General features: G+C 40.8%; 1 protein-coding gene across 1 annotated transcript in view; it reads left to right on the forward strand.

The window, feature by feature from the left end:
- Window positions 1–14506, forward strand: part of USP16 (ubiquitin specific peptidase 16) — a 26869-nt gene extending 12363 nt beyond the window's left edge. Inside the window, exons 7-18 of the mRNA XM_014599102.3 lie at window positions 224–316; window positions 1534–1664; window positions 2032–2119; window positions 3737–3812; window positions 4968–5059; window positions 5742–5798; window positions 9694–9864; window positions 10542–11211; window positions 12045–12139; window positions 13367–13453; window positions 13901–14057; window positions 14153–14506. Of these exons, the coding sequence (XP_014454588.2) occupies window positions 224–316; window positions 1534–1664; window positions 2032–2119; window positions 3737–3812; window positions 4968–5059; window positions 5742–5798; window positions 9694–9864; window positions 10542–11211; window positions 12045–12139; window positions 13367–13453; window positions 13901–14057; window positions 14153–14277 (1842 nt within the window). The 3' untranslated portion in view covers window positions 14278–14506. The remainder of the gene's footprint in view (window positions 1–223; window positions 317–1533; window positions 1665–2031; window positions 2120–3736; window positions 3813–4967; window positions 5060–5741; window positions 5799–9693; window positions 9865–10541; window positions 11212–12044; window positions 12140–13366; window positions 13454–13900; window positions 14058–14152) is intronic.
- Window positions 14507–15874: the final 1368 nt, after the last annotated feature.

Raw genomic sequence — 15874 nt, forward strand, 5'->3', positions numbered from 1 at the left:
TGGTGGCAGACTCTAGACAAAAAGCAGAAATGGGTTTGAAAAGAAAGAAGTTAGATAATATTGCTGTTCTGTGTTGAAGAACAAAATAGAATTTGTGGGAAAAAGATAGATAAATTCCCCGAAATTCATTATCACTTGCTCATCTGCCCATACCGTATATCACTTCAGTGTTTTCTTTTTGCTCCCTGATTTACCAGTTTTAATTTTACTACTCCTTTAACAGAATTTATCACAGACGCCGGTCCTGAGAGAATTATTGAAGGAAGCTAAAATGCCGGGAACAACCGTTAAAATTGAACCACCTGACTTTTCAACAGTATGTCCACTTTATAAACTAAAGTAACTTTTAGGTACACCAAAGAAACAAGCAGATCTTTGTCTGAATTTTTAGATTTTGAAGAAATTGAAGTGAAATGTTAATAGAGCCAAGATTTAAATTAATGGTAGTTTATCATTGGCTGCTGTGAAAAAAGGATTTTAGGAGTATTTAATAAGTTAAGGTGTTAAGTGCAGCTAATTGGCCCTTTTTAATTTTTAGGAATACCTCTGTTACTTCCAATTATATCTCCATTTTGTTTAAATATTTATTCATTGTATCATTACGTTAGTGGAATGTGATCAACTGATCCAAGATGGGCAAACTTTAAATTAGTGCATGTATTATTAATTGAAGAATAAAAATGTGATAAAAGCCATCAGGACTGTTATATTTTTGAAAAATATAACTCAAAGGAGCCTGGGAAATTTGGAGCTAAGATTCAGCAAGTTATTCTTAGTCTTCAGTTTTGATACCAGGTAAAGGAAAATGGTTCTTCTGTAAATTTGCATTATTAACTTATTGCTTATTTTGTTTTTTTTGTAAATCTTACTCTAACGTAATTGCTAGAATGCAATATAATGTAATCGTACAGTCATACTCCTGGGTATGACTGTAAATTGCATCCGACTAGAGGGCCTGGTAGCAACATGGTGGGGATACTAATAGCAGGGTAGTTCCTATAAAATACCACAAAGTTGCAACCTCTGGAGTTAGGCGAGTATAGGGTACATCAAAACCCTACTCCCCACTGCCTTGTAGGTACCCCTTCCTTAGAGAGTGTCAGGGTGATGTCCCTTAGCCTGAAACATGTCCTTGCTGCAGCATTAGGCAGTTAGCAGCAGTTTTTGTCTGTTGCTCTCTGGCATAAGCTACAGTCACCAAGGCACTGAATATCTGGCCTTTAGTTTCTGTCTCAGTGGTCTAAAGCGGGGCTGGTAGGTCTCAGACAGCCTCCATTCTTTTCCTAGGCATATGCTTCAAAGGTCTTGGTATGATGGTCTTAGGAATCCATACAAGCAGATTCATCAGGCGCTTGACTTACATGTACACCATGATCCAGAGGATCAATAGTTGCCTACTAGTCCATAATGGATATTCTTTTGAGAAGTTAGAATCCAGGTTTTGGGGTGCACGGCTCAATCCAGAGGAATCGATGATTATTACTACTACTGAATTCAGAATGCAAAACTAGGTTTGTTTTTTGTTTTTAACAGGAGCCCCTAGAGATACAGCTTGAACAGCCAGGGCCCCTTACATTAGCCATGTGCCAGTTCCTTACAGAGATGCAGGAAACAAAAAAGGGAACTGTCACTCCGAAGGAACTCTTTGCTCAAGTTTGTAAAAAGTGAGTATCTGCCTAATGCACTTTATAGTGGGATTGGAAAAATAAAAAAACTTGGGTTAATGAGGCAGTAGCTCTACTCTTACCAGTAATGTTTTCTGCTACCATGAGTGCAATAGAAAATAACTCATTCATGTGATACTTCCAAACTTTTTCAAAGAAAGCAGCAGGGGCCAAAATATAAATAAGTAAATTTGGAGTGAAAGAAGTAAAATAAGACTCTATAAACTATTAAACTTCATGTTTTTCAGTGGTTCCTATATAAATGCACCAACTACTAAATGCTTAAAAATTTGCCTTGATCTCTTACTGGCAAATGCTTTGCATCCTTTAATAGTATGCTATGTCATTTTCATTTTGTTTTAAACAGAGCAATACGATTTAAAGGGTACCAACAGCAAGACAGTCAGGAACTGCTCCGTTACTTACTTGATGGGATGAGAGCAGAAGAAATCCAAGTAAGTACTTGTGTTGTGGCAGTGCAAATGTTGTGTCTGTATTCAACAGCATTTAAATCAGTAGGCTTACAGGAAGCTTTCTGTCCTTAATGTATATTCTTTGCTATTTTGTAGTACGCATGGCAACCTATAAGTAATTTTTTTGCATACCAAATTAAATGGTGTTAAGTTCTAGCCTTGTTTGTTTGCAGAGTTTTCTTATAAAAGTGTTCTGATAAAGCAAATGATTCCTGCATGTTTTATCCATTGTTTTCATTTGGGCCTTGGTTTGTAGAGTGCCTTATTCTCTCACTAGTCAGTTCATGCTAAGGACGCTCTAATGTACGGCATATTTCATGCATTTTATAGACAGTCATGTTGAAAAAACATCTTTCTTCACCAATTATTAATTTGAAAGGCTTAATATAACTAAATATATGTTTAGGAATTATGAAAAGATAATTTCTTATAATGGAACATCTATTCCAGTGGTCAGCAACCCCTGGCATGTATAGCACACGAGGCCATTTTTGCTTGGCATGATGCATCCAGTCCAGGCTCTGGGCAGCTGCCAGCAGCCATAAAATCTGGGTTGCTTGCAGCGGGGAGGTCGCAAACCCTGCTGCAAGCAGCCTGGGATCCATTGCAGGCAGCAGCTGCGCAGAGCCCAGGCAGGATGTGGCAGGCAGCTGTGAAGCCTGCAGGAGGCTGCACTGGGGACCAGAGTCCCAGCCCAGCTCATTGCTGCTTGCGCCTCAGGGACCAGTGTGGGGAAGGGGCTGGGGCTTCACTCTACTGCCTGGGACTACATGCCTGCAAAGCCTGGCATCCCCACGGGGGCAGAAGGGAAGTAAGGGGAGCACGTCCCTGTCCCCGTATTGCCAGGCCTGCCTGTGAAGGGCAGGGTTAGCTGCACGAGTGCAGCAGCTCTGCACAGGAAGGCTCCAGCTAGGTGGCTGCCCCGGGTGGTCCCAGGGGGACAACTCCTCCCACACCCCAGCTCCTCTAGGCTGGGCCGAGCTGTGCTGCCAGCCCCCACTCTCAATTCTGCTTCTGCTGCACCAAGCTGGTAGCTGGGCTGCTGCAATGGGGTAGCACAGACCTTGGCCATGGCCCTTCCCGCTGCAGCCCATGGGGTCTTGGCAGGGTCTGCGCTGCCTCTGCATGTGTGGCCAGTGCCCAAACTGTGGTGGGGAAGGGGTGCCCCCTCACCTCCCTGTGCCCTGGTGCCTTCTATGCCATGCCCCTGCAGCCACCATCACCAAGTAGGGCCAGGGTTTTGGGCCCCAGTGCAGCTGGTTCCAGGCTTATAGCCGCCTGTTGCAAGCAGCCTGAGCTCTGTGGCAGGTAACAGGGGCCTGCCAAGAGCCTGGGCTGCTTGGAGGAGGCAGCCATGAGCCTGCAAGCAGCTGAACCAGGGTCTGGAGGCCCAGCCTCCCTTATTGCTGGCAACTGCTGCCCATGTGTCCCAGGGAGCATGGCAGGGATGGGGCTGTGCTGCCATGACAAGGATTAGGCCCCTCAACTCCCCCGCTTTCCACCCCGGCACAACATCTTCAAAGTCCAGGTTGCCAGGTTTTTTGGCACTCAGGCCAAAAATGTTGTCAACCCCTGATCTGTTCACTTTTTACCTTTCAGCGAGTAAGTGTTGGACTACTTAAGATGTTGAATGTCTCTGATAGACAAAATGAAGAACTAAAAAAGAAAATTAAAGGTAAAATTCCAATTCATTAGATGTTCTGATAATTGAAACTGTAATGCTGCATTAAAATAACTCTGCATTTTTAATAATCTCACATACCAGATTAGAGGTGCAGTAGCTTAAAAAATGTATTTTGAAAGTTATGATTATCCTATTTATTCAAAAGATCTGTTTATTCACTGCGAGTGAGATGCAGTAATGTAGCCCTTACAGCAGTGCTTCCCAAACCTTTTCCTCAGCATGACCCCATTTATGGCCCCATTTTCTCAGGATGGCCTGCTACCTCTGCAGCCTCATTCACTAATGTTGCTGTGACTCACAGTTTGGGAACCGCTGCCTAAAGGCACCTTGCTATAGTTCCTGGGGTTTGAATTTGAACTTTGCTCTGGATTCATCCAGTTGACCAGATGTATATCTGGCTATTTGGGTTGAGAAGTAGATGCCATTAGCTATAGAGACTGGAGTGCCTTAAACATACTAGCCTTATAGGGTTGCTATACTCAAAAGGACACTTGACCCTGGTTATCCTGAGTAAAGTGAGCAGATTTTGGCCACGTTTTACACTAATTTTAGTGCTTTAATGTCTTACCTGAGATCATGTAACCAGGTAAAATCTGTGTACCTTGCAAATGGATTACAACAGGAAGTACTTATCCACCACTGGTAGCCCATTATTACTGCGAGGAAAATTTTAAGCAGCAATGCACTGCAATGTTGCACATCATCTAGGATAAAAAATGAACAGGTTTTCTGTTTCAACATACCTACTGAGTTAGAAGTCCTGACTTTTGAACCAAAATTGATTTTACAGGTGTCCTGTTGACCAGCTCAGTGTTGTTTAGTTTGAGAAGATTGCTGAATTAAAAATGATCAGCTATACTAATTTTATGAAGCTAGAGAGGGAAGGAAGGTATTTAAGAATCAGGTAACCTCTCTTCCACTCTTGCCTACCTCTTCCCTCACAGAAATAATTTTTTTCTATAAAGCATTTTTTTTTTTTTTTTTTTTCCTCCAAGAAAACTTAACACAAAGCAAAACTGCACACGCACCTCAAATCTTACACATGGTGTTCTCACTGTTGGTAATTCAACATACCAAATCCAAAGCAGTCATTACGGTAATGTTGTTATTGCATCTAGTTCATATTGTAAACTTTCTCATTTTCAGAGTATGAAAAGAAAAAGGGGATACAAACTTTTGTGGACCGGATCTTTGGTGGAGAATTAACTAGTACAATTATGTGTGAGGAGTGCAGAACTGTAAGTGAACTATCTGTTTTGAATGGTCAAAAGACCACATATTATATAGAAAAAGCAAGAAATAATGTTGTGGACAGGATCTATTAGATAAGGATTTATGAACTTGATAGCAGCTTAACCCAGAAGGAGCTATACATTTCTCAAATTAAATTTGACAGAGACATGTTCTGATGTACCACAAAGCTACTCTTTTCTCGGAAAACTTGATGGTGGATGAGGGCTGAATGCTTGGGGAGGATAGCATGGAAGATTTTTTTTTTTTTTCTTTTCTTCCAGTTCTAGAAAGCTGAATGTAGAATTATGAGTGTTAGCAGGAACTGTGACTTTGCATTCAGGTTCCTGTTTGTAAATGTCATTTTTATGATCACATAAGATTGTTTAGAAGGCAGTTCCATGGATAGAGTAATAATAATAAAAACTAGTGTAGACTTTTTGAAGGTAAGGTGTGTAGTGTTGTTTCTGTATCTGTGTTTGTTTTTAAGTGCCTAAAGTTAGGAGAACTCGGAAGTCCAGCAGGTGCTGGTGCTCAGGCCTACTTGAAGTCAGGCCATTTATTTGTCTGTATGTGGACTTTAACTACTCAAAGTTCAGAGTTCATTTTAATCCTTGGCCGTAACTTTTGTCACATATCTAACAAAGAAAAATACTTTTAAGGATATTAAGTAAAATCTGTTTGCTTAAGGTGTCCTTGGTCCATGAGTCTTTCCTTGATTTGTCACTTCCTGTATTAGATGATCAGGTAAGAATCTTTTTATACCATCTTTGTGCTGCCAATTCAGCACTATTATTTGGATGCTAGAGAAATAATTTAAAGTCATAATAATAATTGCTTATAAATCTACACAAGAATAATGGGAGAATAAGAGTTGATGTGAGGACTACAAGTTATGCCTGCATTTGCTCTTCTTGGCAATTCATATCATGGTGGTAGAAACAGGTGAACAAACCACCAGAGGTGGTCTGTCATTTACTCCTCCTAAAGTAGACAGGATTTTGATCAGAGAATGAAATTTGCTATGCTGGAAGAATTTGTCACTGTTGTGAAAGACTGGCTTATAAAGACTTCAGTGTTCAAGTATTCATAATTCAGTTTCAAGAGTCTCTCATTTAAATAGATCATGTGACAGTGTTAATAGCCATGTATTTCTGAGACAAGCTACATGACACTATTTTTCAGTTTCCTTCAATTTTTTGTGTTGATACAATAAGATGAATTACAGTGGGTTAGAAAAGTACAGGCAGTCCTCAGACTTGCAATGAAATTGGTTCCTGAAAACCACGTCTAAGTTGAAATGTCATAAGTCGGAACCAATGCTCAATACAGTTGTGTCCAGCTGGTAAGTCCGTTGTGGTGGAAGGGAAGAGGTGGTGGGGGGCGGGCCTGCAGTGAGGGAGGGGCTGGGGCTGGGGCAAGGGCTGCCCTGCTGGGGCTGGGCAGGTGCAGGACTGAGCTGCAGCTCATGGGGGGGGATGGCGGGGGGGGGGAGGGACAGTGGCTCCTGCTGCTGTATGCTGCTCGTCTGGTGACTGCTCCTGCTGCTTGTCCAAGAGAGCGTGGGGGGAGGGGGGGTACCCCTGGATCTGTGCAGGACAGGGCCAGGGCTGCATTGGGCTGTGCTAGGGACTGGTGGCAGCAGCACTGGGAGCAGAGTCTATGCCCTCCTGCCACTCGCCCAGCCAGAGCCACTGCTGCCTCCAGACAAGCAGTGTGCAGAAGCAGCCCTGCCCTCCCCATGTCCCCCCAGATGAGCTGTGGCTTCATCCTGTGCCTGCCCTGCTCCGGCTGGGTGAGTGGCGGAAGGGCATGGGGGGAACATGTGCCCCCAGATCAGGGCAGAGCAGGGCGAGTGGTGGAGAGGGGCTGTAGCCACCTGAAAACTTGCTGTAGCCCCTGCTGCCTACCTGGAGCACATCCCAGTACAGCCCTAGCTCTGCCTACCCCAACCCTGTGCAGATCTGGGGGCACATGCCCCCCCATGCCCTCCCAGACAAGTGGCGAGAGCAATGATGGGAACCACTGGATGAGCAGTGTTCCGTGAGAGGAGCTGCTGCCTTCTGCCCGCCTGCCCCCCCATGAGTTGCAGGTTAGTCCCACAGCCCTAGTCCCTTCTTCACCATGGGGGGGTGTTGATGTCCCGTCCCTTCCCTTCCCCCTCCCCATCCACACCAGCTGGACGCAACTGTATTGAGTGTCATAAAGTCAAAACCCATGTGTGGTTCATTGTAACTTAGTCACAAGTCGAGGACTGCCTTTTAATGTGAATACTGTAGAAGAGGCAGTCAACCTGTGACACCTGTGGGGAGCAACTGTGTGTGGTGTGCAGGAGATGAGGAAGGGGACAGGCAACAGTGGCAGAAAAGTGCCACTCCTGATCTGTTGCTCTGAGGATGCGGGGCTATTTTGTAGCACACCTGCCTAAGCCCACTACATTAGAACCTGGGTCATCCATATCTAGGTGGTCACAACCTGCTTGGTTCACAGTAGGTTGGTGAATTAAAGGCAAACTGCAGAGCTTTTTGTTCTAAAGGGCACTGCTTTCCCAGTCAGTTGGAGCTTGTCAGCAGTCCCATGTGCCCGTTGGGTGAGGACTTTGATATGAAAGCCTCAACAAAAAACTAGATCACCTCAGTACCCCCACACAGATGGTATATATGACACTGAGATGGGTCATAAGGCCTTACCTTTTGTGAGGGTCACAGAACTTACCTCTACAAACTGCTAGATTCTTTATAACTGATGAATCTGAAAAGTCACCACAGGCTGGTGACCAAAATGAAAGTTAAAAGTGTTCTCTCTCCATCTGCACCTCCTGGCATATGTGGATGCAAACAAACTGCATAGAGCTATCTGTCTTAATGTTAACTAGCAAATAAAGGGTCTGATTCTGGAAATGCTTATTTAACATGAATAGGTTAATTGAAGCAGAGATGTGGGTTTTCCACAAAAATTTGAAGTGAAAACTTTTCTGGAAAATTGTCCAATGCCCAAAGTCGAGTGTGATCTGATTTAGCATGTTTATTTGACTTGTATTTAGTAAACAAAACTAAAAAAAGTACCCCCATGTTACTTGTGGTTATTGGGACATAAAATTATTTGAACTGAAATATTTGGTTAGGGAAAAAAAATAAGTATGGAACACAATGTGGTCTAGATATTATATTCAAACAAATTCAAAGCTTTATGTGGAAATAATTTATTTTTATTGGAATACTTGTAAAAATGTAAAGACAATACACAATAGCATGCACTTCCCTTACATTGTCTGTTTAAATTTAAGAAAGAAAATGAAGGCACTGAAAACTGTTGACCCTAATTTTAGCACACCCAAAGAACTGTACATTACATGCTGTGGTTGCCCACTCGCTTACTTCAACAGAGTTTAACTCTTCCACTGAAGTCATCACAGCACCTCCAGTTTCACTATCGCTATTTGTAGAATCACTTGCACTACTTGTTAGTTCCATTTCGGAATCAGACTGAGACAAATCTGATTCAGAACTACTTGAACCACATTCTCTTTCGCTAAAGGATGGTTTTACCAACAAGTCTATGGGCATGGGCAGCTTATCATCATCACACTGCATCTTCTTCACTAATTGTGCTTCTGACTGAGTCTCCAAAAGCAAGAGATTTTGAGAAAGGGAAACAAGCTTAGCAGTGCGTTCATTTGTTGTTTTATTCCTCCTTTTTGTCTTGATTGAGCTGAAAGCCTTCCAGTTCCGTTTGCAAGAAGCTGCTGATGGTGGAATGCTTAGGATCCTTAGAACAATCCTGGACAACAGTCAAGTGTTACAGTATCCCTTCCACCATGTGAGGAGAGACATATTCTCTGCTGCCTGCCAAGCTTGCCTAATGTTGTATTGGCATCCATTCGTTGTTACTAATGAATTTTATGAAACAGTGAATTTTTAGAAATGGAAAATTTCTCACCGAAACAAAGCACTGGAAAGTTTTCCACCCCACATCTCTGTATTGAAGACATTCTAAACTATCCCAAATATTTCTTCTCTTCATTGAGCTTAATGAGATTCATATCTATAAAATCTGAGTGATATTGTGCTTTTCAGATGCGTAGGGCTTGGTTCTGCTGGTTCTTTTGGCATTAATATAACACTTAATGAATCTGTTCATGGCACAAGAGCAACAGGATTGGGCTCCTGAATCATGTTTGTATGTGTTGTGCTAAAAGAGAGTCAAAAAACTCACTTCTTACTTTAGAACAGATTTGGATAACAGAACTCCTTGCAGGTTGGATCTATCCCACTACATGCATTGGCCCCAGAGGTGGTGGTGGCAGCTTGAGTGACTTCAGCCAGGTACCCCTCACCAGAGCTGGAGCTACTGATTGCTATGTTCCCCTGGATTCTGCAGCAGCCTGCTACCCCCTGGCCACATCCCCAATTTCCAGTGACTAGCAGGCTGGATACAAAGGCTCCATAGGCTGGAGCCAGCCCACAGGCCATATGTTTGACACTCTATATTACACTGCTTAATAAGTCCTATCGCTCTGAAAAACTTTTCAGTAACATACACAGTGCTGTGTAATGTTAAAACTTTAATTTTGTATTGATAAAATAAAATGTCTCTCTGAAGCTTGTCATGGTACCATTGTTATGATTTTGCTTTCTTCAAGAGTACTAAAAGTACAAAAGAAAGAAATGCTAAAAAAGCAAAAGAAAAGGAGACTGATGAAGAAGAGGATGATGACAAACATAATGACAGTTATATGAAGGAGCGGGAGGATCCTGGTGCCAGTAAGCACCACCAGAAAAAAGCAAAGAAACAGGCTAAAAAGCAAGCCAAGGTTGGTTATTTGTCAGGGATGGGGTGTGTCCCAGGGAAGAAGGAGAATAAAGTACTCAGTGTTATTCAATTTACCTTGACATGTAAAATAATCTGTTCACTATTTTTTTTTTTTTTTTTTTTTTTTTTTTTTGCTTAGTCTGTTTTATGAGTTGGGGACATTTGCATGAGGACAGTTGCAAATTTCTCCCAACCCAATGGCAAAACTGTAAGAAGCAAAAGTTTTATGCATTTTACTTATAGAGCTGTAGCACTAAGCATTCACTTTCATGGGTAGGGTTGGAGTTTGATTGTAGCTCTGGCTTTCCTCCTGTCAAATTACTGCCAAAAAAAAAAAAGCCGGGGGGGGGGGGATGTTTCTGGAGTACAAGCATGAAAACATGCTGGGGCCACAAACTCAGATCTGGATTGCAAGAGGTATTTACTAACTGGAAGAGTGATTGGGGATATGGGGGGGAGAACACTATCCGAGTAGCAGAGTGAGAATGATGCTGTACACTCCAACTTTTAGCTTGAGGGTCATAAATAATTTTCCCTGCTTTAGGTGAAGCTTCTGTTGTTGATAACCATTTTTAAGAATGTATTTCCTAAAGAAAGCGCTTAGCAGTTTAAAATATTGCAACTCTTTTTACTCTTTTATAATGCAGTTTATATTAACCTACATATTTGGATTTGCAGAATCAGCGTCGGCAGCAAAAACTTCAAGGAAAGGTGCTTCAGCTAACAGAAGTGTGTGTCACAGAGGAATCTGAAGAAAACTTAGAGACTAACGAAGAAACAAAGGCAGAAGAAATGAACTCTGAAGTCACAGACTTAAAGCAGGAAGAAGAGCCTTCAAATCAGTGTAAAGAATTATATTTAAATCAAAAAGACTTGAATAATAAAGAGAACTGTACAGACACACACAGTGAGCACAAAAACATAGGAAATCCAGAACAAGAATGTTTAGAAAATGAAAACAATGTAGCTGACCCTTTGGGAAACTTAATTTCTACTGCAGAGTGCATCAGTGGACTTGAAGATCTGCCTTTTGAGGAAGATGATCATGTAGAAGATGAGGCACTTGCTACTAGTATGTCAAAACTACAGTTGGATGCTGCTTCTGACATTGATATGGATACTTTGGATGACTTTGATACTGCGCAAACAAAGATATGTGAAGTGGTGAATGAGGACCCAGAAACAGCTTTTTGTACTCTCGCAAACAGGGAAGATCTAAACATAGAAGAAGGTTCAATCCATCTTTGTTTATATCAGTTCACTCGTAATGAGGAACTCAGTGAAACCAATAAACTGCTCTGTGATGTATGTACAGAAAGGCAATATGGACCAACGAATAATGGAAAAAGTATGATAACTAAATTTAAAGAAGAAAACGTTTAAATGTGTCCATATCTCCTGTAATTTCCCTGGCGTGTGTGGTGTATGCATTTTAAAAGGGGGTTTGCACAGAGTTTGTCTTGGACTAGTTCTTAAAAGCCAAATTGTGAGCAGCTAACTCTTTACTTAGTGTTCCTTTAACTTCACTGGAAATATTCCTAAATTCTCACCTGTGTAGAGAAAGGGGTATGGACAATAGTAAGATTGAATGTTGAAACACCTTTTTTTTTTTTTTTTAATATTTTTTTTAGGCTATATGAATAAATGCAGGAATGTTTGTCTAGTATATACACAACTTAAGTGTTAAAACTGCTGGAGAACCTGAATTATGTAATAACGTGTTTCAGGGATGTAGGTTGTAGCCATGTTGGTCTAAAGGCGTAGGCAGATAAGGTTCTTTGGGTAAATCCAATATGCTTTATTAGACCAACTAAAACATGTTGGGATAACATGCTGGAATTTTCCCCAAATTAAAAAAAGCACCATACAGCATCTAACTTTGCAGAAGTCTTAAAGAGGAACTTGTTAGAATTAATTCTGTATGAATTTCTGCTGATGAGACTCGTAAGCTCTCTTAACCTTTTAAACAGGAACAGCACGCCAGGAAATAGCAGCTTGTAAAGGCTTTTAGTTTTGGAGAAGAAACTTTGATCTAAATGTATTGCAATACTGGATTCTGTTAAATTGTTAGTTTGTACATAATCATTACTGTAATTTACTGCACAGTAAAGAGACTTTTTTGATGTTAGCATACTGTTTTTGAATGGCTAATCAGCTATGTTCATTCTTTCTTTTTTTCAGGTGAAAAGAAACCTGTTTACACTAATGCCAAAAAGCAAATGCTGATCTCTCTTGCACCTCCAATTTTAACACTTCACTTAAAGAGATTTCAACAGGTATTTTTAACTCAGGATTTAGTATTTCTAAAGTGAATGTGGGTTCTTAAAGAGCATTACAGTATAAATGGATCTTTCTTTTCTGATATTGTTTTTTGAACTAGAACATTCTTTTCCACTGTTAAAAATAATACCTAGAAAATACCCCTGGTTTACTTATTCATGATTTACTGCTATTATTTGGTGTAATCTACTACTGTTATTGGGTAGAATAGTTCTTTTTTGTCTCTTTGCTGACGTTTAAGTCCATCATGCCTCTCTCCATTGTGGCGGGGGGGGGGAGGGTGTCTCCCACAGCCAATCTCATGTACTGTAAAAGCAGCCACGCTGGCACCAGCTAAACAGGGAGCGCAGCCTGACAGGGTGCACTGGTGCACTCAAGAGGTGCACATGGGTGCACATGCACCCCCTACACGTCACCCCTGAGTCCATTATACTGAAGCTGGTAGCAAAGAGCCCAAAACTGAAAACTATAGAAACAGTGGTAAGCTAGAAAAGAAGAGAAGGTAGTTAACTGAAAAGCATTGTTGTAAAAGTTTAGTTACATAAAGCATATGCTCTGGTTAAACGATTAGTAGAGTAGAAAGGTATCTAGGTAAAGAAGGAGAAATCTAGAAAAGAACAAGGAACTGTGCATATGATCTAATTCACACAACCTGGCAGATAGGGGAGCAGAAAGCAAAGCAGAAGGGGATCAGAGGGTACTCAAGGAAGGTGTGGGGTTCACTTGTGGCACACCTGCCAAAAGGGTTGGCATCCACTGATCTAATGGGTACAGGATTATTTTTAACTTTTAATAACATAAGAGTTTCAACTTTAGGATGTGTTGAGCTGTGGGATATTATTGGGCCTTTTACCACTTCCAGTCCATCACAAAACCCTTTGATTTAGATTGGAACCTTTTCCCTCCTTTACTTCTAATAATTGCTGATGAATTGCATCCATGCAGTATAGAACCAAGTTATACAGTGAAGCAGTGTAGGGAACAAGTGGGAAAATAGTTATGGAAACATAGCCATTGGAAGAATATGCACATTTTTTTTTTTTTAAGCTCACCTGAAGGGGAGGGAGGAGGGACCTTTAAAATGCTGGTATTTTTTTAAACTTGAGTCTGAAACACTAAAAAAAACAAATTCCCCACAAAAAAACTCTTGCTCTGGCCATGCTTTGTGTGTGTGTCAGGATTTAAAGTCCTGCCTTTTTGTTTTTGTTTAATCCTACTTTTAGGCTGGATTTAATTTACGGAAAGTTAACAGGCATATAAAGTTTCCAGAAGTAATAGACTTGGCTCCTTTCTGTACAGTTAAATGCAAGGTAAGTAAAAAAAAAAAAAAAAAAAAAAAAAATTAAATAAAAAAAAAACCCCAAACACATCTTTGAGAGTCTCCTTTCCTTCTTCCCCCAAGTGATTTTGTTCAGTTAGTTGGGCCAATATGACTGGTCTTTTTCAGAGACTGGCTTGGTGTCAAAACTAAATCCTGTTACTCAAAACTGCCCTCTACCCCATCTCAACCTCTGAGACAACCTATGGCTAAATAGGATTGGCTGCATGTAGGCACAGGTGAGCTTGTGATAAAGCTTTTTTCAAGCATGTTGGTTTTTAGGCATAGTAAGTTGGTCAGTGAAGATTTAGCAACACAAACATCCTCTGAAAGCTGTTCTGATTTTACACAACAACGAGATTGGAAGACACACCAGCTAAGTTGGCATCCTTCTATTTTTACCTTGCTAGTAACATAAGAAAAACTTTCACTTCTGCAGAATGTGGCTGAAGGAGATTCAAGAGTACTGTACTCTCTCTATGGGGTTGTTGAACATAGTGGCACTATGCGATCTGGCCACTACACTGCCTATGCCAAGATGAGAGCTATGAACAACCATCTTTCTGATCTTGTCCTTCATGGAGAAGTTCCCCAAGGTAGGCATAAGTAGTCTAGCTTTAAATAGATTCCTGTAGGACAGTAATGGATTGTAATAATGTATGTCTCACTCTTAAAACTCTGTGTTCCACAGCTTCAGAAACTGAATCTGCAAAAGGACAGTGGTTTCATATCAGCGACACCCATGTGCAAGCCGTGTCTACATCTAAAGTGCTGAGTTCACAAGCGTATCTCTTGTTTTATGAGCGACTGCTTTAACTAATATGAGAAAAGCCACCTGACCAAACACTTCATGGATTTTAAACTGATTTAAAATAAAGTGATACATTGATGAGAACTGCTCTCAGTCCTAGTCTATTAGACTTGAAGCTACTGTAAACAATTTCAGAAATCCCAACATTACCTAGAAGCACTAACTGATGACATGACTGAATGATACTTCTCCAATAGCTGCATTGGTTTTTAAATAAAACCACTTTGTTCCTAAGTTACAGCTTCAGATCTGGAATCGTTTGTTTTCAGTAATGGCTACTCTGCTGGCAGTGAACAAATGTATGCTTTTGAATTCCTAGTTTCTTGACTAAATTATGCCAGTGGTGTTTGATAAACAAAGCAACTTTTCTGGATTGAAATGCTGACACACAGGAAAAAGCATGGGATTTGCCTATCCATATTCTCCTACTTAAACTCCAGAATTATCTTTTTAAAAATGATGTTTAGATTTTTGTATTTACTTTGAGGTATACTCCCATTTATACAATATTGATTTCTCACCTTCTGCTGGTAAGTAGTATTTAATAAATAATTGGGCCAGAGGTGTTTTTGTTGAAATGTTTAGCTAGCATTTCTATTATTTAAAATAATCCATTCTCTCAAGAGGCTATCAAACTTGTCATCTTCACTTCTGATTTAATTTTCATCCAGTCTGAAAAACATCAGAGCTATCACCTTACCATTCTAAAACGGTTATCAATACTAGCACTCAGATCCTGACACTGCGGCTGCTTGCAGATGTTAAAAAAAACAAAAAACCCAAACAAACTAAATAAAACCAAAAAAACCCATGCTTTGCTGGATACAGTGCATTACTTGACTGAGCTCCGTAGCATCTATAAATCAGACACTTCAGCGGGGCTTTTTGATGTTTTTAGCTAAAGCTGATTCAATCAACTATTAGGTGAGTACCAGAAAAGCCCCACTAAAGCACCCAATCTATACAAATGTTAGGTGAGCCAGGTCTAACTAACACACTTGTTCTTCCAGGCATTTTTTTTATGAGTCTCCAAGCACCTTAAGTGAACATTGCCAAAAGCCCTTCTTAGTAGGCACTATATAAACGTACAATAAACTAATCTTAACACTGACAGAAGCTGAAATAGTAATTGTAGGAAGCCACAACTATTGTGTCTAAGCTTGCATCAAAAATATATATAAGTAATTCCAAAGACAATGCCCTAGCTATTTGACTGCAGGACTTCAAGTGACTTACTGGCTACAGAGGTTTGGCCTAAATCTGGCATGCTTCCTGACTTTTAGTGGGGATCTGAGCCATCTCTCTAACCTGGATGCTGTAGGTTGTTAACCCCTGCTATAGTGTGTGCACACAGTAATTTTAAATAATCTCAGTTTCAAAATCTGTATCAGGTCCTGTTGCCCTCAAAATCTCTAGAAATCACTGCTCACTTAGTTTCTCCCTCTCCAGTACCTCTGTAAGTTTAGGGGACAGACATAATTTCAAGCAGTATTTAAAAGGAGAGGGAGGGACTGGCTATGCATCAGCTATTTAACAGCTAAAACTTAAATCTTTTCATACATAAGAAAGAAGCAAGCTAAGCCACTGTAATTTAAACCTGTT

The sequence above is a fragment of the Alligator mississippiensis genome, chromosome 1, assembly GCF_030867095.1.
Source record: "Alligator mississippiensis isolate rAllMis1 chromosome 1, rAllMis1, whole genome shotgun sequence".
Classification (NCBI taxonomy): Eukaryota; Metazoa; Chordata; order Crocodylia; family Alligatoridae; genus Alligator; species Alligator mississippiensis.